The sequence below is a fragment of the Epinephelus lanceolatus genome, chromosome 19 (assembly GCF_041903045.1).
Source record: "Epinephelus lanceolatus isolate andai-2023 chromosome 19, ASM4190304v1, whole genome shotgun sequence".
Lineage (NCBI taxonomy): Eukaryota > Metazoa > Chordata > Actinopteri > Perciformes > Serranidae > Epinephelus > Epinephelus lanceolatus.
This window is the reverse complement of record NC_135752.1, coordinates 18,857,269-18,880,600: the sequence shown is the minus strand read 5'-3', so window position 1 is coordinate 18,880,600 and position 23,332 is coordinate 18,857,269. Positions and strand designations below refer to the sequence as shown.

Genomic DNA, 23,332 nt, shown 5'->3' with positions numbered 1-23,332 from the left:
CATGCTCATGCTTATCCACAACAATGTGTAATGTGACTGCAGTTGGTTCAGATTGAGGTCGGAACACGTTCTCACCACAGACAAACTGCACTAGAGTTCATTTGTAACCGGACCGAGACCACCTCTTCAAGAAGGTCTCAGTCCGGTTGTTTTGGTGCACACCCCAGTGCGATTGCTGTGTTCACACCTGCCCAAACAAACCGCACTAAGGGAGCAAACAAACTTGAGTTTGATTAAACAAACCAAACAGGGCAGGTGTGAAAACACCCTTAGTGGCACCTTATGGTGTGGATTGTAGACTGTAAATAACTGAAACTTCACTGGAGCCAAATTATCCACAGAGTAACAAACCAACCAGGTGAGTGTTTCTGCGATGCTGTTCAGCGTGTCAGAGACGGGCCTCTAACCCAGCACCTGCAAATACTTGCTCACCTATTTTTTCTGATAACTTCAGACCCAGACATTAAGGAGGTTTTAACAGGGAGATGAATTGCTCACAGAGTTCTCTCGGACCTGGTGATTTAAACCGGTAAAAACATGAATAAAGCAGTGTCGGTGTTTGTGTGGCATACAGTGTTTTTCTGATGTTTCTAGAGCCAGTGTTTAGTTTGTGCGTTCTGAGCTAGTGTAAAAACATGGCAGTGCAACATATCGATCTCCGTGTAGGGGGACCATGACTCATTAACTAAGCTTATTTTCAGGTGATTATACACTAAAGAAAAGATACTTATTAAATAATGTTCCATCTCTGATAATACATCCCCCAAAATCCTACACACTGAGCCTTTACAGTTGTAGAACCTGTTGATCTGGGATATTCTAAGTACGACTCTAAAATATGTTTATACTACATAGTACTATTCGGTAAAAAGATGTCAGGTGTTTTTACATTCTGTTTCATGACAACAAGCTTTAGTGTTAAGTCGACCTTTAGCTCTCTTAAGAGGGCTTTTTTGAACAACCTTGTTGTCTCGTGTGGTGTACTGTTGGCAGAAAAAAGCAACATAAAACGTCATTGACTTCTAATTGTGTTTGCGCTAATGCTATGTCAAGCCAGACCCTGGCCTCCTTTGTCCAATGCCTAATAGGCCATCTGTGGAAAACACATTGCAGTCAATTAAGAGTCCACTGCCTCCAGTTGCGATGGCCATTAGAAAGCCCCACCACGACAAGTGACTCTTCAGTGGCTTTTACTCTTCAGCTACCCTTTTCATTCGTGGTGTCCTCGAGCTGCCCAGTCCCTCAAAGACTGACGTTTGGTCTAGTTTTGTTGTCCACTTTTTAGATTCTATTAAAATGCAGTTTTCCACTCAAGGATCTTATGTGACCCTGGTGGTCCAACAGAACCTCCTTCACTGCCTCTTTATCTCTGATGTCCTCACATATTCACCTAAGTCCCCCACCACATCCCACAAAAAGGCTGTGGCTCTTACATCCACTGAAGAGGACATCCTTTAGAATGATTATGTACACACAATAACCTAATTTAGTCCATTACAATTGTTTGACGAGAGCATTTAGTTTTATCTAGTCCCTCACACACACACACACACACACACACACATTAACAGGCAATTGACTCTCCTATATTTTGATGATGTCCCTTACTTGGACTAATTTCAAAATCATGCAACGGCATGCCTATATCTTACGTATTTTTAAAATCAAACTTCAAACATGCAGCTATAACCTGGCACTTCCTGGCTTCACTGTGAGCACAGCTCAACACTAATTTGGCACTCCTTGTGTTTTGGCGCAGTGCCACTTCCTTAGCTAGTTCGTTGTTTGCCAGCTGACACAGGTAAGTGCAAAGAAAGCTTCTTTTTATGATGTGATAAAAGTTTATTTACTTTATTCCCCTTTGTCTCAGTGCTTTCTAAAGGAATTGAATCAGCTCTTATGCTCGCCTGAGTGAGCTGAACACATCTAATAAAACTAGACGATCTTGCTGAACAGGAAGGACAACAGCTGGGTGATAGTCACTCGACAGCATCATTCATTATTTTCATTTCAAAGAACTAGTCAGTAAACACTGCTCTTCTTCAAAGTCAGAAAATTATCTCATCTCCACCATTAAGTCTTATTCACAGTGACAGCGGTAGTGCTTATTAGTGTGGCAAAGCCTTAGATGTAAGCTCTTTGGATGGTGTCACATGGAAGGCAGATGGAGGAAAACAATGATTCGCACCTCTTGACAGCACAGTGTATTAAAGGGCTTATGTTCCTTTTCACACGGCCTGCTAAATTATGATTGTTCCCGCTGCGAGCTGTATTCACACAATTTCATCTCTGAACTGTCATGCTCCAGCATTTACAGCTTCTAAAAAAGAATATTCAACATCATGTATCTGATTAAGGGAAAATATCATAATATCATAATCATAATATTTTACTTTCATCTGAATTTGTTGTGTGTTTCTAATTCTTTTTATTAACACAATTTACTGTATGTAATACAGTGGTGGAGGAAGTATTCAATTCTTTATTTGAGTAAAAGTAGAAATACTTAACTGTAAAAATACTCCTTTACAAGTAAGGCCCCTGAATTCAAAATTAAAGTATTGTCAACAATGGACCAAATTTTAAAGTATATATATATATATATATATATATATATATATTACTGTGCATTTTTTAATCTAGTTAATGTTCAGGTTTACATGTCACCATAAATATGTGATCTTATTAAACATAATGCATTCCTATAGTGTTTCCTCTTACCTGTAGTGCTATTTATCAGTCTAGTTTGTTTTGGTGTGAGTTGTTGAGTGTTGGAGATATCAGCTATAGAGATGTCTGCCTTCTCTCAAATATAATGGAACTCGATGGCACTCAGCTTGTGGTGCTCAAAGTGCCAAAAAAATACATTTCAAAAACTCATCAGCAATGTGTCTTTCCAAAAATCATGACCTGGTTGGAGGTGGCTACACATTTTGACAAATAAATTCCTGTCTCAATAAGACGCCTGGTCTGGTTGCCAAGCAGTTGATTTTTTTCATAGAAGTTCTTCAGATGTATAAAATTGGGTTATTATGTGTCCATTCCTCGATTACCCTGTAAGTTATTCATATTCCTTTAGCCCATAAGGGTCCACCAATCAAAAGAATCAAAAGAGTTTTTTCATAAAAATTAATCCATGTTGTGAGGATTGTTTCAACAGGATAAAGTGATGCTGTGTCAGAATGCCAGGTGATGTAATCCTCGATTGCCATAACTCACTCTCTCTAACGTCTGATGTCTGAGCTAGATCAAATGAATGATTAATAATTGATATATTATCTGAATCCCTTTTTTTAATATGTAATATTCATACTGCTTTAAATAAACAATTTGATCAATCTGAGCCAGAATTATCTGCAAAACGAATTAAAAGCCTGTCCCACATGATTTCAGTGATCTCAGCAAATATTAGCCTGGGCTTACAGTAGACCTTGTTGTAAGCAGTTTTATATAGAAACTATTTTTTTTCTACCAAACTACACCTGCCAATCATATCAAAGTGCAGAAGGAAACATGCATCTACTCATGGACAAGAGGCTTGTGCTCATGACAGTGAGAGATGTAAACATTTATAGCATCCTCCTCGGGTGAGCTGCACTGTTAGCTAAGTGGTGCTTTTACTTAAAACTGCTCACGACAAGGTCTGTGGATTATCTTGAGTATGCAGGTCATGATTTCTGGAAAGAGACATTGCTGTTGAGTTGTTTATTTTTTTCAATTTGTTTTGGTGCTTTGAGTACCAAATGGTGAGTGCCATCTAGTTCCATTATATTTGAGAGAAGGACGACAGTGAAACAAACAAGCTGTACCGATAAATTAGCACTACAGGTAAGAGGGGAATATGTGCATTTTTATTAGGGGGTTAACTTGATACGCCTGTGTAGTTTAATCTAAAGGACTGCTTAATATTTCATTAGCTCATAATGTTTTGGGTGACATGTTAGCCTTTAACCTGAACATTAACCACATTAGCCATCAGATTATTATTATCACTATCAGATTAAATTTGCTTGTATAAAAATGTGACGGTTAACAATTGAATAAGGCACTAATCAGAGGAAAATACCTCAAAATAGTGCTTTAGTAAATATATCTTACATTCCACCACTGATTAAAACTATTCTATAATATCCATAGTATATAGTATCTATAGTACTATTATCTTAATAAACTGTGACCAAAATTTCAAAAAAAAAAAAAAAAAAAAGTATAGTCTGGTTTACAGTCTTCTGGATGAAAAGAGAAGAACACTGAACACGACATCATTTTCAAGAGTTTTAATAATTTACTAAAAAAGAGTGTAAAAGTAACAGATCTCTCCCACTAAAGTGGATCTGCTTGATATTCAAAGTGATGACAGATGTAACAAATTTTTGCAAACTTGCCCTCGTCTGTACATTTGTGTACACTTACTTGGCAATTCAACCTCTTGGCTGCAATTAAATGAGTTTTGTACTGTATACTGTATATCAAAAAAGCTCACAGCAAAAAAATACTTTGATATGAATCACTTGAAAGTAAACCAACCAGCATGAAATGTACAGCTTTAAGAAAAAACTTCCAAAAAACACAGCTGAAAAGTGTATATACAAACATGCTAGGAATCTAACAAAGAGCAGACTGAGTGAAGCTGAAGAGACAGGCCTTTCTAATGGTTTGCTTGACATCATTTAGAAGAGCCAATGAAATAAAGCATCGTTCTTAAATATTTAATAACCTTGCAATGTTCAAATACCATGGTCTTCTATTCTATATTATAAATATAGAGTATACTGTATCTCCTGCATCAATTAGTTTAATTTAAACTCATTAAATAAAAAGGTAAAATGTTCAGTATCTGTAGAAAATAAAAAAAACAAACAACTAAAATGCATTTTCTTTGATAAATGTTCATACTGTGTCCACTTCTACAGAGATGGTTGTGTCCATCACCCTTATCATTAAGTGCCTGCTTGGAAGAGGTAATATATATTTATGTATATACATATATATATCAAATTCTATGACATGTTATAATTTGTATAAATATGGCATCTTTACAATTGCATTAAAATGACAATTTTTATTTCAGATCCCAAGACAATAAACAGTCAATTGGGGAAAAAAAGGCCTTGTTTAAGTTTCTCATTTTCTTGTTTTAAATATTAAAAATAAGTCTCAATTCTTTGCAAATGTACGTCTTACATTATAAACAACACTTCTGTCTTAACTGGTCAAATATTTTCCATCGTGTTCATATCTACAACACTTTGGAAGGTGAGGAAAAAGTGCCATTATCAAATGCTCCCCCTTTGGAGTGAATGAGGACCCCCTTTCAGAGTAAAGGTAAAAGTTTCATCGACCGCCTGCAAGTCCCAAAGAAGCTCAACAGTGCAGTTCTATACAAAAGAAATGTAAAAACATCATTGATGTAACAAAGCCATGTGTTTGTGTCGTCATGCCACTTTGCTGGTTGTACAATATGGAGTTGTGTGGCCCTGCATGGACGTCCCTTTTCACAGGTGAAGGTGTGAAGATAATCGTAAACAGCTTCTCTGTAAATGTCAGACGCTTCAAATGCCACTAAGAGGTGTCAGCCCGAGCGGGACGTAATGCTGTTTTGATCAGGAGAAAGTTAACAATGCGATATGTCAGTAAAATGGGCATAGTTGGATATATCCATCTGTTCTCCCCCTCAGAAAGCACCATAACTGGCACGGGACCAGTTGTGACGGCACAAACTGTGCTGGGTTTGCAGGGTGTCTCGGTTAATGAGTGAAAATTAAAGTCAGTGTTCAGAGCGTTTCACTCTTCTTAAACATTACATTCCAGGAATGGGAGAGTCTGACTCACTCTGTCCTTTATTTGGCCATTAAATCCACGTCTACCCGAAACAACCGAAGAGCTCTGGTGCTCTCTGGTGCCCAGAAGGAGGAAGCGTAGGCACAGAGGAAATGAAGGTAACCATCAGTCCCCTACAGTTGTCCTTGAAGTCTTGCACAGCTAAAGCATGTTCAGGATGGCATTGTACATTTGGATCAGTATGGCCAAGTGGACAGGCAGGCAGGACTGGCGGTCTTGGGTGGCAGGGGTGCACGTCAGCCAGGAGAGGGCGTTGTACTGCTCCAATACAAACCTGTGTGAAAAATATATTAGCAGTGACCATTCATATGAAATTGTAACTTTAAGGTATATCCAATTAACAAATCTTGACTTCCTTAATCATAATACTGTAAACTAAGCATTTCACTATTTATTAAATATTAGTTAAAAAAAAATCACAATGTTGTAGCACATAAGCCCCCTTGTCACAGAGTAGTATGGTAAGGTACAGTTCAGTTTGGTAAGCTTTTTTCCATCTCCACTGTGAAAAGTGTGGATGTTACCAGTGGTACCATTCCATTCCATCCCCATTTTCTGGTCACCCCTCTGTTGGGGTGCCTAGCACACAGATGTGGTACTAAAAGGTTGAGCTGTGAACACTGCAGTCTGTTGTCCTGTCAATAGTGGACGGTCACTCTGCTTAGGGCTGTTGCTGGTTTTTAGGCTTATGTAGTTTTATTAGTAAACTGTAACTATAAAATTAAAGGATGTTTTGCTGGCTCTCGCAGCAGCTGGAGTCTAAGAAACAATAATTTAATTCACTGGGCTGACTGCCGGCAACTTTTAAGGTGGAACGCTTACTTGTAATGTTACTTAATGCATCAGTTGAAAACGTGACTCAATCAATACACCTTAAATTTCACTGTGACAACTTTGAGCATTACTTTCATTTTTGTTGTCTCTCTTGGATGACACAGACTTTTAGTAATGAGTGGATGTTCAAGCGTTTAAAAATATATATTATATTCAACCAGATTATATGAACTGCATGTATTCTAATCCTCACTCTGAGAAAAAAAGAAAAACGTCATGGAGCGTCATTCCTGTGGGCTATGGCAACACTTAACCCCTGAGCTTGCCTTAGAAGGACTAAATGCACAGATCGGCTATTTTTAGATACCCCATGGAGAGAAACTCTCACTGCAGCCTGTTCTATTTTGTTTTGAAAATGTCAGTGTGCAAAACTGTTCTGTGGACAATAAACAAGGTGCAGACTGATAAAGGAGGAAATACAATGAATGCTGGACTGAGCAGTGAGTGACAACAACCCCGCCCACATATGAAAGGGTACTGTTTGCTGTGAAAACGCTAAGCGGACCTACGGTCTAGGTACCATGTCTGAAGGGTTACTTTTGGTTTGAGAGGTACCATACCGACAGTGTTTGGTGGAAATAGGTCTACAATGTACATCTGTATTTCCTCAACAGAAGTGGAGTGTCTGTTATCACTGCTCTGATTGTTAATTTGACTTGAGTTCTATCACCTGTGTCCACTTACCAATCAGGACCCTGACACTCCCAGTTGAGCCTATAAATAGGCCTGCTTTGAACATTATGTCTCCATTTATAACCCAGATGAAGACCCAAGAGGTCGAAACCGGTCGTTTTTTTAAAGTGTCTTTGTACAAGCCATAATAAAATAAAGGCTTTTTAATGAAGTAATTAAGCTACCTTTTTTCTTTCCCTGCTCCATGCAAGAGTGCCTGAAGTTTGTTTTTCGTCTTTGGTAAGATTTTGAGCCCTCTTCTTCAAGAGCACCTGCATTTTTTTCTTGAGTTTTTGGACAATAACAATCGGTCCTTGAGCACACCACTACCTCTCTTCTCAGGTCTACAATGACACTTGAAAATATCTTATTTATCTTTGTCATTATTAATCATCAATGAGATATTTAGATTTAATCAAGACAATTATAATGATTATAATGATAATTATAATTATGTTATCTGGAACTAGCACTTATCATTTCTTATCAGTTCTAATGCAAATAGTAAGCTGTTCATTCTTACTGATAAACAAATAACTTTTACACACCTACCTGTTCCTAGACATATTACAATGGCAAACATATATTGTTTGTTAACAATGTGAAAATTAATGATAAGATGATTTAAACCCAGATTTTTATTAACCACTTGATTAAGGCTATTAGCCACAGACCACGAAGGTTTCATCCTGTGTTGTACTCACCCTCCAGTATCTGCTTTCACTAACAGTCCACTACAGCAGATGATAATGAAATATAAAGGGATGACGTGTTATATATTTACCTGAGCACATCAGAGGTGGTCTTTGAGTCTAAGGGGTGAGGGGTCCTCTTAGTCTTCTCTGACACCAGCTCATCTGACTGGGCTATGGATATGTGGTGGTGAAGGGAGGCCTGACATGAAGAAACAAAGAGCACGATGTCAATTGTTGAAACATGCCTGGCTACACTCCTGTGAGCAGCTGTCAGCCTCTTGAATGTTTAACCACATAATTAAAAAGCATTTCAGTACAATCTTATTTTAATCAATTCATCAGCATCACTTTCCATCTCTGTATGTTTCCATCTCACATAAGCTTTACTGGTATTCTCCTGTGTTTTGAGTACCTTGAGGAAGAGTGGACACTGGCTCTCAGCCTGTGGGCAGGAGGCCCAGAACCAGTGAGGAAGTCCATTTGCTTGTGCAGTGGAGACATAGTAGCCCAGAGCTAGCGGCTGCTGTTTCAGCTCTTCGGGGGGACTGTCCCTGGACAGCAAGCGCTCTCCCTGGCTCTGTACACACAGGGGGAAGGCAAGTTATTAATTACAAACCTTCAAGTCCTCGGCCGTGATCTTAACCATTTTATTCATCTATCTACTGAGAATCTTATAATTCTGGGCCTTTGTGCTGGCATGAGTGGGTTGTCCTCTTTTAATAAGAATGAAAACATGTTATGTTCACAGCAAAGAATGAAATCATAGAGAGAGTACTGACAAAACTGGTTGCAAAAGTTAATAATATTTATTATTACATTGCTTTGTGGAACATTCGATTGTGATTATTTCTGAGTAGCAGACCGCTCTATGTGAAACAGACCATTGTTATAGACACGGTTTTGGACCAGAGCTGCTTAGCAGGTGCAAAAAACAAATTTTTAAATCAATAAAATCATTTTTAACTCAACATTTTGTGACAAATTATTGATTTGATAATGGGATAATGTACAGCCAGTGGTCATAATGGTGAAATAGACCCCAACAGGGTGATGCAGGGATCATCCTGATGTACTGTATGCCGTGCCTTACTTAAATATGTCAGATCTCCTGCAGATATATGGTAGGTCATTAATTGTTATATTAAATCTGATTATTATTTGGTTCGGTTATTGGTTTTTTGAGCAGTGCTTGACCCCAGAATTTATGTCAAGTCAGATATGTCTAGGCAATGCATGGAATCCTAATAGATCAAAACATATGTACAGTACACTGCATTATAGTGCAGTATAGTTGAAGTTATACAGCTCCAGCAGTCCCATTTGCAAAGGAAAAATCTTCTCTTTCTTTAGGTGGTAAGCATTTTTTTCCCCATGAAGTCCAAGTTATTGAAAGTTTGCATAACAGTTACTATTGCTATTGTTCTGCTGCACAGTGTTCCCACAGTTTGTCAGTAGTGAATAAAATGTTCTGTGCTATAGGTTGTCAACACATCTCATCTCCCGTGCCTCCGAGACAAATTCCTCTGCATCCATTATACTTGGCAAAACTATAATTCTGATCCTTGTTTGATTGTTCGAAATGAAGCTCCCATGCTTCGACGTACAAAATCAAATCTTAACCTGAAGAGGTATGCATTATAGTAACAATAAAACCATTCTGTAATAAACACTTGTACATAGCAATTGAAATGCACATTATATAGAACGTGACCTTATAGTAACTATCCGTAAGGTCATATGTAACTTTTTTTTCTCCAGAATTGTTTTGGTACATCAAGGTTGCTCAGCTGGATCAAGCAGAAAGATCTCAGTGAAGTTAGGTCAATCGGGTCTGATCACACCCTGTACTCTTCCTTCCTGTGCAGGATCTGAGCCTTATTCCTTCTTCAGAAACAATGTCTACATGTAAGTAGTGTAAATACAGAACCATGCTCTTTTCACGTGTAGGGCATGTAGGTCATTGTATTCCTTTGTAAAAGGGTGTCATGTGCAACAGCCCAAGCCACTGTGGGATGTTTTCTTTCCTCTGGCCCATGACTCACCTTGGTGTGCTGGAAATGTGATCCCATTCCCATCCCGGACGGAGAGCCAGGCGAGGGCACAGGAGAGGTGTTGGGGGAAGGGTGTAGGTTCCCTGTGATCAGCATCATGTCGTGGCCAATGTCGTTCTCCAGTTCATCGGGAAACGGCAGGTCGAACATGTCATCTGAGGGAAAAATAGAGATGAAAATTAAGAAAGATTAACTTTGGGAATTGGCAAAACAGATGTCCAATTTGGGGTCATTTCGCATGGTTTAAATTAGTTAATATTCCAACAAAGGTGCATGTCTTTGGTACAAGACAAAATGAAAAAGTACAGATATGGGGACACAAGCCGTTTGTGACTGTGGGGTGACATGTTCTAGCACAAAGATGCCACCTGCTGGTACAAAATAATATATCTATACCATTTTTAAACAAGGGTTTAGTCTAAATCTCAAGACTTAAATTATCTGTTGAGTATAGTAGTTGCTACCATTATTGTCCTCGGTAGGGTAGGAGCTGGGTGCCAGCTGGGTGGTGGCAGACGTTGGGAAGACAAGAATGTGTGTACAGGAAGCATCCTGAGGTGTGTTCAGCTGCGAGGTCTGCAAGTTCAGAGCGGTGCTACGGCCAAACACTGAGCCCATGGTGACTGCATCTGGGTACACAGAGAAACACAGAAACAGTGATGAGACTATTTCTACTACCTCCTGCAAAAAAAGGGTTTTCTGAACAATATTTTAAAGCACGTTTTTGTACCTTATCTGTGTTTTTATGAATATATTGTGTCACTGTTACTGTCATTTTTGACACAAAAACTCAAACTAAATAATTCCAGTGTACTGCAATATCTGATATTATAACCACTATAACTATAAACATCATCATTGTTATGTTATAACAGGCTACTAACCAGGCATGATCACAAAGGAACCCTGTGGCTCCATGGCGACCAGGCAGGCACTGAGGATACTGGGGGAGTCGGCAGCTGAGATCCCACACATGCGACAAGCATCCTTCAGCTGGCGTCCTATTGAATGGAGGGAATGCTCCCCGAGGAGTGAGCTCCAGTCTAGTTAAGAGAGAGGGTGGGGGGTGCATGTGCGAGAGAGAGAAGAAGATAAAAGCAGGGGTATTTAGAGGGAGAGAGATATGAAAAGTACTTTAGCAGATCATTCTCTAACTGATTTTTTCTATTAACAAAATTCTTGAGGGAAAATGAATAAAATGACATTTAAAAAAGGATAAAAAAATACAGTAAATGATAAAACATGTATATAACAATTTAAAACAAGTGTGTGTTTGCACCTGTGTATGCCCAGTAGATTACTATAAATGGAAATTAGGGAAAGAGCCAATGCCAGAGAAGCTGAAGAAAATGCTGAATGAATGTCTCTACTCACTACTTTGTCTTTGCTTAAAGTAGAGTTTCCAAATTAGCATACACTCATATATGTTTGTCAGTAAATGCTCTCTGGGAAACAAAGTGATTATGCTGATTATAAAGTAACATCTTATCCACATTTGAATGGAAGAAAGAAAATCATATTTTGCAACAAACGTGTACTCTACAGATTTATTTATCAAGACAAGCCCGATTCCTTCTGAACAGACATCACCCACCTTTTAGCTCCCCGTGCCCCAGCCTGCCTAATCGACCAATCACAATCCTCCATGGCAGTGAGGTCATCTGGATGATGCCAATACACCATTCCCACAGCTTCTGTAGACCCATCTTCCTGGCTGAAACTTTAGGACGTCGTGCTCTGAAGTGAGAAATAAATAGCATATAATCTCATACAAACAAAAGCTGAACAATTCAAAATTGTGCACAGAAGTATGACCATAAACACCGCATTCACACCTGTTGGGTACATCTATGTTGATAATGTTGGTCTCCAGGAGCTCCCCCTGCTGGTCAGTGCAGGACACCAGAATCCAGCGCTGGTCATGCGATAAGCAGTATCCAACAAATAGCACGTTGTATTTAGGAGGGATCTCCGCCCATATCTCTCCTTGTTCTGGCTGCTTGGGACGGGTCGGACCAAGGATGAAGGGTGGAGTGTACAGCTGCAGTGGGCTGGGATGCTGAAGGAGGAAGATTTCAAGAAAGAAAAATGAATTAATATAGGTGTGAGTGAGAATATTATTATTATATTCAGTGTATAATATGACAAAAGTTGCTTAATTTCCATGCCTACCTCTGGACTCTTAAGCACAGAATTGACAGTGGACACTGGTCCAAAGCCAGTCAGGGACTTGATGTGTGTTTGCTGGGGCAGCAGACGTCTGCATTGGGAGTAACAAGAGAAGGCCAGGGAGCGCAGATGTTGCAGATAGAAATGGCTCTCCCCACTGGCCGGCTGGAGAAGATACTGGCACGGCACCACCTACATAAGATGCGTCAAAATGGAAAGATGGTGAGAACAAAAGCAAGTGAATTCTGTTGAATTCTGTCCTGTGTAAATTTGAGTGTCTTCCAACCTGTAGCACCAGTGCAGGTCTCATCGTCTCAGGCAAAGTCTGTAGCATCTCAGTGTAGCAGCGAAGAAGCCCTAGCAGCCAAATGCTACTGGCCTCCACCTCCTCGCTCTCCTCTTCCTCTCCCCCTTCATTTCTCGCTCCACTTGAGCTAAGAAAAGCATCCACTATGTAAATAACAATGGCTGGTGGGTTGGCGAGGCTGTCCATTGAGTCGGCCACAGTGGGGATGCCGATTCTAGACTGCTCAGCGGTGCTGGAAGACAGCAAGAGAAGAAAGAAGTTGCATTATGATTGTACTAAGAATGAGGTCATTTTCTCAGTAATGCAGGTCTTACAGCTCAGGGTTTTCTGCTGGTGTGTTGGCTGGTGGTGTGGCACTGGAGGACCCTTTAGAGTCGCTGGCTGCTCCTTGGGTTGTCTCCCCCGTCTGGTTTGAGGCTGTTGCAGTCGGGGTCGAAGCGTTTGCTGAGCTGACAGCCCCGGAGGCTTGTTCACCATCAGGGCCCCAAGCTTGAGGCTGCCCAGAAGAGGCAGGCTGGGAGGATGATGTGGGGTTTAAAGGAGGCTGGACTTTGGGAGGCAACAGAAGACTGCTGTCCAAAGGCAGGGCTGACAGCTGGGGGGCTGAAAAAAGAAAAATAGAAACAAATTTTAAAAGCTGAATAGAGTGCAACAGAAGTGCCTGGATGGCATTTTTATTGGCTCATATCAGGTTGGTCTGCTTCAATATTCTCACCAAGCTGCTGCTTGCAGGCGTAAGCGTAGAGTTTCAGTTTGCTGAGGTTGTCGGTGTGCTGCTGTCCAGCCCACGGTCCAGTCACCCACTGATCCACGTCCAACTCCTCCAGCTTTTCTGGCTCCACTTCTTCCCCTACACGCACGAGGCCATCCCTGGACACCTTGGCCAGAGGACGGTGCTTCCCGAGGCGGCACGTCTGGAGACAGAAACACAGCTACTGTTTATTCTCTCATTAGCAACACATATCACATTATATTACACAATGTGCTGAGATTCTACTTCGCTCCTGATTTGGAATCCAATCTCTTACCTCGTAAACAGCGCTGAGCTCCTGGAAGAAGGCCCGGGCTGCAGCCAGCAGAGAGGGGCTACTGGGACACAGCACCACATATGCCACATCCCGCTGCCCACCATACGGCTCCAACAGCAACTTCTCCCAAAAAGGTAACGCCAAGGGAGACAATGCCAAGAAGTCTCTCTCCCGATCATAGCCCAGTAACACTGTAGGGATCGGCAAGGGCTCTGGTGACTCTTCCGAACCTTAAACAAATAGAAACAGTAGCATGCTTAGTTAGCTATAGTCTAATGAAGAGTTGTAGCATTACAGGTAACATACAGTAAATAATACTGAGGTAGAGAATTAGTTTTCTGCATAAAAACAAATATGTATTGAATCACCGTAGGAGCCTCTCCCAGCCATCTTATGGAACTGCTGCCAGGTGAGAGGACCCTGAACATGCTGGATGTTTTCCCAAGTCCGTCCTGTTCTCTTCTTCTGGATAGCATCCTGCAGGAAAGGCTGCAGAGACAGCAGCATACGAACCATATCCTGGGACGACAACATGTTCATGTCCACCACTGTGGAGATTGGCAGACACATACAAACACACACACAAAGGATACATGAACAGATGCACACGTTAACATGATTCTATACACCAAAGAAACAAATAAACAAACATAAAACACATCAATACATACAGTAGTTTAGATAACACAGAGGTAGCTAGACATACATAGAAATAATATTCTCAACAAAGATCTGTAAGTATACATGTATATTTTACACCCCTTCTTTAGCAGCCAAATCATGTTTCTTACCATTTGTGTGAGGCCAGGAGTGAAGGGCGGTACTTCTGACAACAGCTGCATCTACTTTCCCTCCTGTGGGGTTATCCACATACTGCAGCCCCTGTTCCAAGGCATTGTAACAGTCCACACAGGCATCACTCCCATCTGCCCACTGCTTCTCAGACATCCAGCTTTGAAGCAGCGCCCCCTTGCGGCCATGGCAAGAACAGCTGAGGGGGAGATGCAGTGATGCCAGGGAAGAAATAGGCTGGGAGCAGTGCTCCTGCAGAAGGATCATGACTGACGGACAGGCGGGGGCTGCGTCCTGTGGCCGCTTCGCCCTGGGATCACCCATAGTTGGGTCACGCCGGCAAAGAGCCAACCTCCTCTCGGCCGCCCGGCCTACCTCAGAAGTCCGACCGTAAATATCCAGCTCGTCCTCAAGGAAGAGGCCAGTGCCATGGGCCAGCCGCCTGTTCACAATGGCACTGAAGCCACACATACAGCGGTACTGATCTTCACAAGTGGAATCAGGGATATACACCCCCACATCTGCTCCTTTGACATTCATATTGCAGGCACAGATACAGCAGCTGTCAAAGTTGCGATCCTTGAAGACGTTAAGGACAGAGTCAGAGAGCAGGAGGATAGCGTAGAGGCTATGGACCTCAGGCAGAGAAGGTCCTGGCCGAGCTAGGGGCTCTACAGAGCTAAGAGGCAGGCTGGTGGAGGGCGTGGAGACCGGCGAGCTGAGCTCAGTACCATCCTGCTTCACCGAACCCTGCCCAGAGCTTGCAGCGTTAATACCTCGTGGTGTGCGAGGGGTTCGCGGAGTGGGAACAGAGAAGCGGGGAGTGGCAGGAGATGGGAGGATGCCAGCTGTAGTGCTCACAGAGGCAGTGGTGGCGCTCATCTGGCCGTACTCCTGGTCTGTGAGGGCGTTGACACTGGGCATGTTTCTGGAAAACAAACACAAGGAAGGAAACAAAAACTAACAGTCAGATAGACAAACAAACAATATTACTTCAAAGGTCTGAGCAGCAGCTCTTAAAGGCCACCATGCTCCTTACACCCAAACAGAGCATCCTTAGAAAACAGCACTCTTTCTAGTGAGGCTAAAAAGTCAACAACACATATTTATCAAATACCATTAATGACCTCTCAGTCACAAAAGCCTGCCATAGCTGACTACTCACGTGTATCCGTCTCTGATGAAACCAGTATTCTGGGGATGCATGACCGCTGGGAAATGCTCCATTTTGGGCATGAGGGCCCAGGATGGACGATAGTAGCATTGCTCAGGAATCTTAAGTGGTGGTAGACTCTGGCTGGGCAGGCAGGAGAGCGGAGCAAACATGGAGGAGCCTATCTGTGGCTGGATAGAAAAGAAATCATGGAAAAATGTAAGAGGTATAGAGGGGGGAGTCTATCATTTGGTGACACATTACACTGAAAATACAAGATGGGTTTGATACATCCATCTAGTAAGCGTGCACGCAAGGTTGCAAGAATAAAGGTACTTAAGTTAGCAGCTACATATAATGCTAGAGTAGCCCATGTGTAATTTAACACAAGGTTATTTGGGAAAACCTAGAGAGATGCAATTCCACTGTATTTGATGAACACTCAGTGGACATATTATATTAAAGTACAACCCCAATTGTTTACAACCTACAATTCCAGTCCAAGTTATGACACTGTGTAAAACCTATTCTGACGAGTCCACATTTCAAATTATTTTTGGAAATCATGGACACCATTTCCTCTGGGCTAAAGAGGAAAAGGACCATCCAGACTGTTACCAGTGTACAGTTCAAAAGCCAGGATATGTGATGGTATGGGGGTGTTAGGGCCCATGGCATCATGGGTAACTCTTACATCTGTGAAGACACCATGAATGCTGAAAGGTACATACAGGTTTTGGAGCAGTATATGCTGCCATCCAGACAACTTTTTCAGGGGCATCCCTGCTTATTTCAGCAAGACAGTGCCAAGTCACATCCTGTACGTGTTACGACACTGTGGCATCGTAGTAAAAGACTGCAGGTACGAAACTGGCCTGCCTGCAGTCCAGACCTATCTGCCATTGAACATGCGTGGCGCATTATGAAGCCCCAAATACTACAATGGAGAACGCGGACTATTGGGCAACTGAAGTGGTATAAACAAGCAGGAATGGGAAAGAATTTCTCTTTCAAAACTTAAGTAACAACACTTAACAATTAGTGTCCTCAGTTCCCAAATGCTTAGAGAGTGATGTTAAAAGAAAAGGTGATGTCACACTGTGGTAAACACGCCCCTGTCCTAAATTCTTTTGGACTGTGTTTCAGGCATCAAATTCAGAATCATTATTTATTTACACAAAAAAGTTTATCATCTTGAACATTAAATGTCTTGCCTCCATAAATGTAATTAATGAAACGTAGGTCAAAAATAACTTGAATATCATTGAATTCTCTTTATATTTACCGTTAACACAGCACCAAACTTTATTTGGAATTGGGGTTGTACCAGTTAAGAGTCCATTTTGCTTTTAATATTGGAAGCACTCTGTTGGGTTCATATCTCTGGACTATACGGGCCATTTGAATAACTAAATGTACTGCCATGGTCGGAATATGGCTGGCAGTATTGTATACTTTTTTTAAGTGTCAACAAATCACACAAAAAGACTAATATCAACAGCTCAATGCTCTCAGCCCCTAGCCTATAGACATAAATCTTAAAAATATCAAATGACAAAACTATTCTTCAGTTTTCTAAAAAGGTTGAGTAATGTCCTTTTAAAAGTTGGGCACTGTAGTTTTAAGTAAATGTTCCTAAAATAGAGGTAAACGGTAAAAAATGTTTAAATGTGGATTCAAACACTTTAAGTGCACCAGTGTATTTGCAACCACTTAAGTTGCTCCTACACATTTTATGCCACATTTTAGCTTTCCCATCAATATAAAACAAAGAAAGCAACATCTGTAACAACATTTATAGACTCTAGTTTTGGTGATCATGTGCCCCCTCTAGCCTCTCGACATTTTATTGTCAGTTAATCACGACGAAATCTTTCATTCCTGTTAGTTTGAGCAAGTCTCACAAACCTCCCCTGACCACTCTTACTTTACAAGGTACTGTTCCCCATGTTAACTAGCACTGAAAACATGTTGATTACATACTACAGCACACTCTCTGAATGATAGAGGCTGAAGTACAATCCAATGAAAATCGACTACATCTGGAGCTAACACGCTGTTGTCATTAATTTACTTAGATCCAATCCATTCTAATGCTAAACTGAACCTTTTAATTCCGTTTGAATATTTTACGCATTAAGCTGCACTTACAATACTTGTTGTTTTGGAGGAGCTCGATGTTTGTGTTGAAGAGCAGATGGAACTAATAGTGGCCACAAAGTGCATTCTACTATAATTAACATCCCCCAGCTGCAGTCAGTACAGATGTCTGTCTCACAACACAGAGACAGCTCATTAGCGATCTACAGGTATCAGTGAAACAACTCCACCATGATGTGTGAGCCTGACCAGCTGCCAGTCAGTCAACAAATCCTTGAATCGACTTCCTCTTGATGAGAGTTTTAAATGGATAAAAGTAATTTATGAAAGTAATTAACCAGTCTAAGTCTCTATTCCCATACTTTAGTGTAATTTCCTCAGTTTACACTTCAACACATGATGAACAAAGCTGAATGCGCCGCTACATGTGCTGGTAATTGCCGATCGATCCACCTCTCCTCACCTTGATATCATCCTGCCGGGGACTGACCATGCCCTCTTCAATCTCCATCCTGTACTCAGTAAACTGGGTGGAGGCTAAAGGTGGCAGGTGGTCAGATGCTCCGCTGGGCGCAGGGGGCTCTTGGCTCGGAGTGTCACGGTACGTCATGATGGGGGAGAAGGCCGGGTGCTGCTCTAAAGAAGGTGGGGTGGGAAACATCCTCTGGAGGTCTGCTACTGCTGAAAGGAGACATAAATGAAGACAGAGAGGAAGAGAGGAGGAGGATGAGGAGAGAAAAATGTAGTTTACACAGGTGTTTTGAGACTACAGATAAAAACTGCAGTTAGATGGATTTCATCAAGATTACAGAACTGGCAGTGACTCACTTGATGGATAAGGTACTGCAACTCTCCCTTCTTTCCCCAGAGGGCGATCTTCTGTTGATACTGGAAGCTTGGTTGAGTGCTGGTTGGGGTAAACAGTCTACAAATTATTACACATAAGAATAGAGGATCAGTTTTAATTAATATTAATTAATATTTTTGCTTAAGAACATTGAAGCATAAAATAAAGTGGATAATTTGTTAAAAAACAAAACAAAATATGTAAGAATATAGTGCATAAATGATGAAGTCTCACCCCCAACTCTTCCTCATCTTCATCAAATATGTTGTCTAGATCAGAGATGTTGACCACAAGATCTTTTTCTCTCGTCAGAGAAGGGTTGGCTTTGGCAGCTCCGTCATCCTGACCTGATTCATCTAAAAAAACAATTTTAGATAATTGCAGATTTCCCATGATTACCTGCACTCTGAAATATGGATCGCACTCAGTTTGTTATAGAATATGCGTATGATGCTGATGTTGGTGGTGGCTATGTCCCACCTGATTTTGGAGCGGAGTTAAAAATGGACATAGCATCTTTCCCATCAGGCAGTGCTCCATTGCTGGTGATTTCTTCTCCCTGGTGGAAAGTAGAATATTCTCAGATCAATTCAAGTCAAAATAAATATATTTAACCAAAATAAAAAGCCAGGAGCCCCCCTTTTCAATAAAGATTACATGGATTAGACATAAAACGTGCTGTATTTTGTGCCCTAGCCCAAGAAGTCATGTGATCTGTGGTTTAAATATTGATGACAGTGTTTGGGAATCTTAACTGTCACTGCATTGTGTTTCTAAACTGTGTCCTACCTTGGCCTTCTTGCTGGGTTCTCGCCCTTGACCCTTTAACCTCTTGGAAGAAGAGAAAGTGTACTCGATGTCTCCTTCCTTAAAGTCGTAGGGATCGTCGCCAGGCTCCCGCAGTGCCTCCACACCCGGTTGCTGGAACAGACCCAAAGTGTGGATGTGGTCCCTCAGCCGCTCCTCTGAGATTTTAAATCTCTTTTGAGTCTGCATGTAAAGTCTGGAGGAGACAAAGAAACAATTGTAATGAAATAATGTGCAGTACTGGTGGCAGTAGTAGTGGTAAATTATTTCTGTCTTGCTTGCTTTCTTTTGTGTCCTCATACCTTATCTCATATTTCATAAATAACTATGGTGCTCTCACTGGATGCTTCACACAAATTAGTTTTAGTAGTAGCTGATAATGGAGCTTAATCCCTTCACATCCTGCTGTTTTTATTGTTGATTCTTTTGTATTGGACGTTTTTCCATTTATGAGTATTTATACTTCATACTCTTCCTCTCCAAACTACACCTACAATTCTGCAAAACACTACTATGGTGTCCCTCGCCTACCTCTTTAGTGGAGTCCCCTCGGTGGCCGTCTCCGTCTTCACTTCCTCTAATTTATCACTGGGGAGTTCACAGGGTCTGAAGTCAGTCTTATCAGTCCTGGGAGTCCTGAATCCTCTCCACCAGCCGGCCCCATTCTCCCTCTGCCTCAGCAGAGCAGTATACACAGCTGTCTCGCTGGTAATCAACCCCAGCCCCGAAGCCCCATCCTGACAGATGGGCATATCCACAGGCCCATCCAGGACCTCTGGGTCCTGCACTCGAGGGTGCGGGCTGAGTGTGGGGGGAAGTGGAGACATTGGCGAATGCAGAAGGGAATCAGGGGCTTTTCTGCCATTGGAGAGGGGTTTGGGATACTTGCAGCTTGGCAGCGCAGCCAAAGGCTCCAAGGATGGCTCCAGCGCCACAAGACCCCCGAGCTGGGGCCCTCCGGGTGAGTCCTGTTCCAGAGGGGTCTCCTGTGTGACAGATAGACGGTGGTGGAAAGGGATCATGGCCGGCCTCTTGGACTGTTTGTCAGCCTTTTCTGTTTTGTCACTGGTCTTGTGTTTGGGCAGGGAAGGAGGGTATAATGACGGGCCAGAGGACTGAGTGGGGTTGGCACTAGTCTGGGGGTTGGCAGTGGGTGTGGTGGTCAAATTCAGCTTCTGCTGCTTCAACCTGCAACAGAGTCAAGTGGGTTAAAAAACAAAACAAAAACTATTGAAAACCCTCTAAAGAACAAAAACATTTAGTTTAGTTTTTCCCAGACTTTAAAGTTTTTTAATTTTAAATGTTCTCTTGTCTGAATTGGAGCATCCATCTTGAAAAAGGTTTTGAATATAAATAATTATTTTGCACTAAGCATGAACACAAAGCTCAGCTGCTGTACATGTAAGTACAGTGCTGATACTGAACAGCTTGGGTGCAGCTCTGTGGTACCTGGAGCAGCTGCAGGATGCTCTCGCTCCCAGATCATTGAAGTCCCACATGGATACTCCATTTGGCACTTCCTTTTTAGGCGTCATGTCAGTTGGCGGATTCGGCCTACAGGGAAAAAACAGATCCATGAGGGCACCAGCTCAACTGCATCACTGCACTTCCATAATAATCACACCAACCAGAGGACACAAACTCAGCAATGGTTGAACTTACACGTGCTGAGGCTGGTTGAGATAACACTCCCTCCAGGCCTGATGGACGACCTGACAGGTTAGCTTCTTCCCAGAATGCTTTGGGCTTATGCTGGCAACCCCCATGCTGCTGTCCGGTGTGGGGACGCTGGAGACAGAGGTCACAAAGCCGCTGTCCGCTGAAAAGATGGAGGGTGGGACAGGTATCATAATACAGAACTGAGCACGGGATTTTAATGAATAATTAATGTATGTAATGTCCTGCAGGTAGGTGCTAATTTGTTACCTGAGCAGGGCTGCTGCGGTGACGTTGGTGGTGTAAGTGGTACGCTGCAGTGGTTTGGCTCCCTGCTGAGGCCCTGAGCTGCTGGAACAGGTGGAGGCTGCTCCACTGGTAGGTCCCCCTGGGCAATCAGCACTAAAGCAGCTGGGTAGGTCATCCTTACTCCACCTAAGAAGATGGAAAAGAAGGGCATTATTCACTGTTATGAAACAACATGGCTGGTGCTCATTTTTAACTGCAAGGTTTATTTAAACTGTCAAAAACGAGGACCATATGGAGGAATCAGTTAAAACAACAGCTGTTTTTTTACACAATTCTGTACAAAATGATTGTGCCTAAAGATATCTTCACCCTCATCAACTTACGCATTTGTTAGAGGAGCGACTTTCAGAGCATTAATATAGCGGCAAACGACTATTTGCTATGGAGAGTTATAGTGGAGTAATGGTGTCTTGAGCAGAGAATGAAGTCATGCTCCCTCTGTGTGTGTTCTAATCCGAGCGTCTCTGTTCTTTCTTGCTGTAGCCACATCGGCTGTCCCACTGAGCGTATCCTAATGGCTAGCTAATCACTGCTGCTGTGAGCTCATACTGTGCATTACTGTGATAACACTGTGCCGAAACATGATGGTGGCAGAACAGCATCATCATGGAAGTGCAACCTCACCACCACCACTTCTGTCGTTATTAGCACTGTTCGCAATGTTAGCACTGCCTGCTTAGCCACCTCCATGTTGAAGGCTGTGTGAAAGCAATCCTAGCTCAGGCTCTGAATGCTCAAAATAGCCTCTTTTACACTGCTTGTGGGAATGTCACGCTGTTTTTCCGTCTCGCCATTCTTTGTAAAAGGTACAATCACAGACTAGGGGCAAAGAGTTGGCTCGCCTTTAATGTCTATGTAAAAGGGACAGCCAACAGGACGGGACCATGGCCTGGGCCAGGGTGTGATGTTTTGACGACGTGTTATGTGTGCGACCCACCCTTGGGAGATTTAAAAAAGCAGCTAACAGCAGTTAGTAGCTAACTCGAAGAGGACAGCAGCCAAAAATGTCATGTCATGCCATTTTTATTGTTTAGAAAGCACTGTTGATGTGTATGTTATATGACATAATAGAGGCTGACGCTGTTGTGTTAAACATCACACCCGTCACACTTCTTTTGCTGGCATGCTATCTAAAATCACACATTGAAACAGCATAATGCTGCTGTTTTTTCGGTTCTGGTAAAAAAGTAAAGGCAGCATAACAACGGGACTTTGTAGCAGCCCTATTGCATGATCTCTGTGTAAAAAGGTCTAATGTCAGATACAGCTCCTTTCATATTTTGCTGAAGAAAGGCATCCATATATTTATAGTAATGTATACATATTATAAGTACAGCAGCTTTACAGTATACGCACTGCACTTGCTCTTAATCCATTAATGTAATCACACACTTTCACTGCTTATATAAAAACATATCATCTTAAATCCCCTCACACTCTCCTCTTCACTTTCGTTTCAAAGCAAAGCTGAGACAGACTCTCCTTCTTAGATGTAAAAGCCACTGGTATCCATAGGAGTTTTGATTATAATCAGGTCAAACTGACGCTGTGGGATCAGACTGATTAGACAAAGCTGTTAAGAGTAACTCCCCGGGGCTTTTGCCTCCACTTCCCTATCTTTCCTTTCTGTCTTTCCTGCACTCTCCTCCCTAACAGTCACTTCCCCTTTCCCACTCTGAGATGTGATAAAAGACTGTGAGGATCATTGCAGCCAAAGTACACTTCAATAGCACCCCATCCACTAATACCTCAGCTCAAACTGCCTGTGAATCTACACGGAGGCCTAGGGAGGGTTCCGCACTCTTTTAAATCCAACAAACATGTTGACTCTTCCATACCTACGATGACCTCCACTGCCGCGTGACAGTTGCGATCGTACGCCTGGCTCGCTTCCTCTTTTTCCTTTTCTCCACTTCCCTCTTTCTGCTGTAGTACCATAGGGTAGAAGTAGCTCCACTCCTCCATCAGCTTCCGTGCTGCTGGGTCACTCATCTTATAGGCCTGACCTGTTAGAGTGCCGCTCAGACCATACGGACTCAGGATCACTGCAGACGGATAAAACAGAGTGGAA

General features: G+C 42.1%; 1 protein-coding gene across 4 annotated transcripts in view; it reads right to left on the bottom strand.

The window, feature by feature from the left end:
- Window positions 1–5,723: 5,723 nt before the first annotated feature.
- LOC117269538 (mediator of RNA polymerase II transcription subunit 13-like) overlaps window positions 5,724–23,332 on the bottom strand; it is a 95,925-nt gene continuing 78,316 nt past the window's right edge. The window contains exons 6-31 of one of the 4 annotated variants that reach the window (XM_033646594.2): window positions 23,100–23,306; window positions 21,223–21,387; window positions 20,959–21,115; window positions 20,746–20,850; window positions 19,828–20,484; window positions 19,279–19,492; window positions 18,970–19,048; window positions 18,724–18,845; window positions 18,471–18,567; window positions 18,106–18,323; window positions 15,555–15,733; window positions 14,389–15,317; window positions 13,966–14,145; window positions 13,598–13,827; window positions 13,285–13,483; window positions 12,884–13,172; window positions 12,549–12,801; window positions 12,266–12,454; window positions 11,929–12,152; window positions 11,688–11,830; window positions 10,978–11,136; window positions 10,558–10,722; window positions 10,085–10,248; window positions 8,455–8,619; window positions 8,132–8,241; window positions 5,724–6,115 (exon numbers count right to left, since the gene is read on the bottom strand). In XM_033646594.2, the coding sequence (XP_033502485.1) occupies window positions 5,983–6,115; window positions 8,132–8,241; window positions 8,455–8,619; window positions 10,085–10,248; window positions 10,558–10,722; window positions 10,978–11,136; window positions 11,688–11,830; window positions 11,929–12,152; window positions 12,266–12,454; window positions 12,549–12,801; window positions 12,884–13,172; window positions 13,285–13,483; window positions 13,598–13,827; window positions 13,966–14,145; window positions 14,389–15,317; window positions 15,555–15,733; window positions 18,106–18,323; window positions 18,471–18,567; window positions 18,724–18,845; window positions 18,970–19,048; window positions 19,279–19,492; window positions 19,828–20,484; window positions 20,746–20,850; window positions 20,959–21,115; window positions 21,223–21,387; window positions 23,100–23,306 (5,732 nt within the window). In that variant the 3' untranslated portion in view covers window positions 5,724–5,982. The remainder of the gene's footprint in view (window positions 6,116–8,131; window positions 8,242–8,454; window positions 8,620–10,084; window positions 10,249–10,557; window positions 10,723–10,977; window positions 11,137–11,687; window positions 11,831–11,928; window positions 12,153–12,265; window positions 12,455–12,548; window positions 12,802–12,883; window positions 13,173–13,284; window positions 13,484–13,597; window positions 13,828–13,965; window positions 14,146–14,388; window positions 15,318–15,554; window positions 15,734–18,105; window positions 18,324–18,470; window positions 18,568–18,723; window positions 18,846–18,969; window positions 19,049–19,278; window positions 19,493–19,827; window positions 20,485–20,745; window positions 20,851–20,958; window positions 21,116–21,222; window positions 21,388–23,099; window positions 23,307–23,332) is intronic. The other 3 variants (XM_033646595.2, XM_033646596.2, XM_033646597.2) reach the window with 3 other exon arrangements.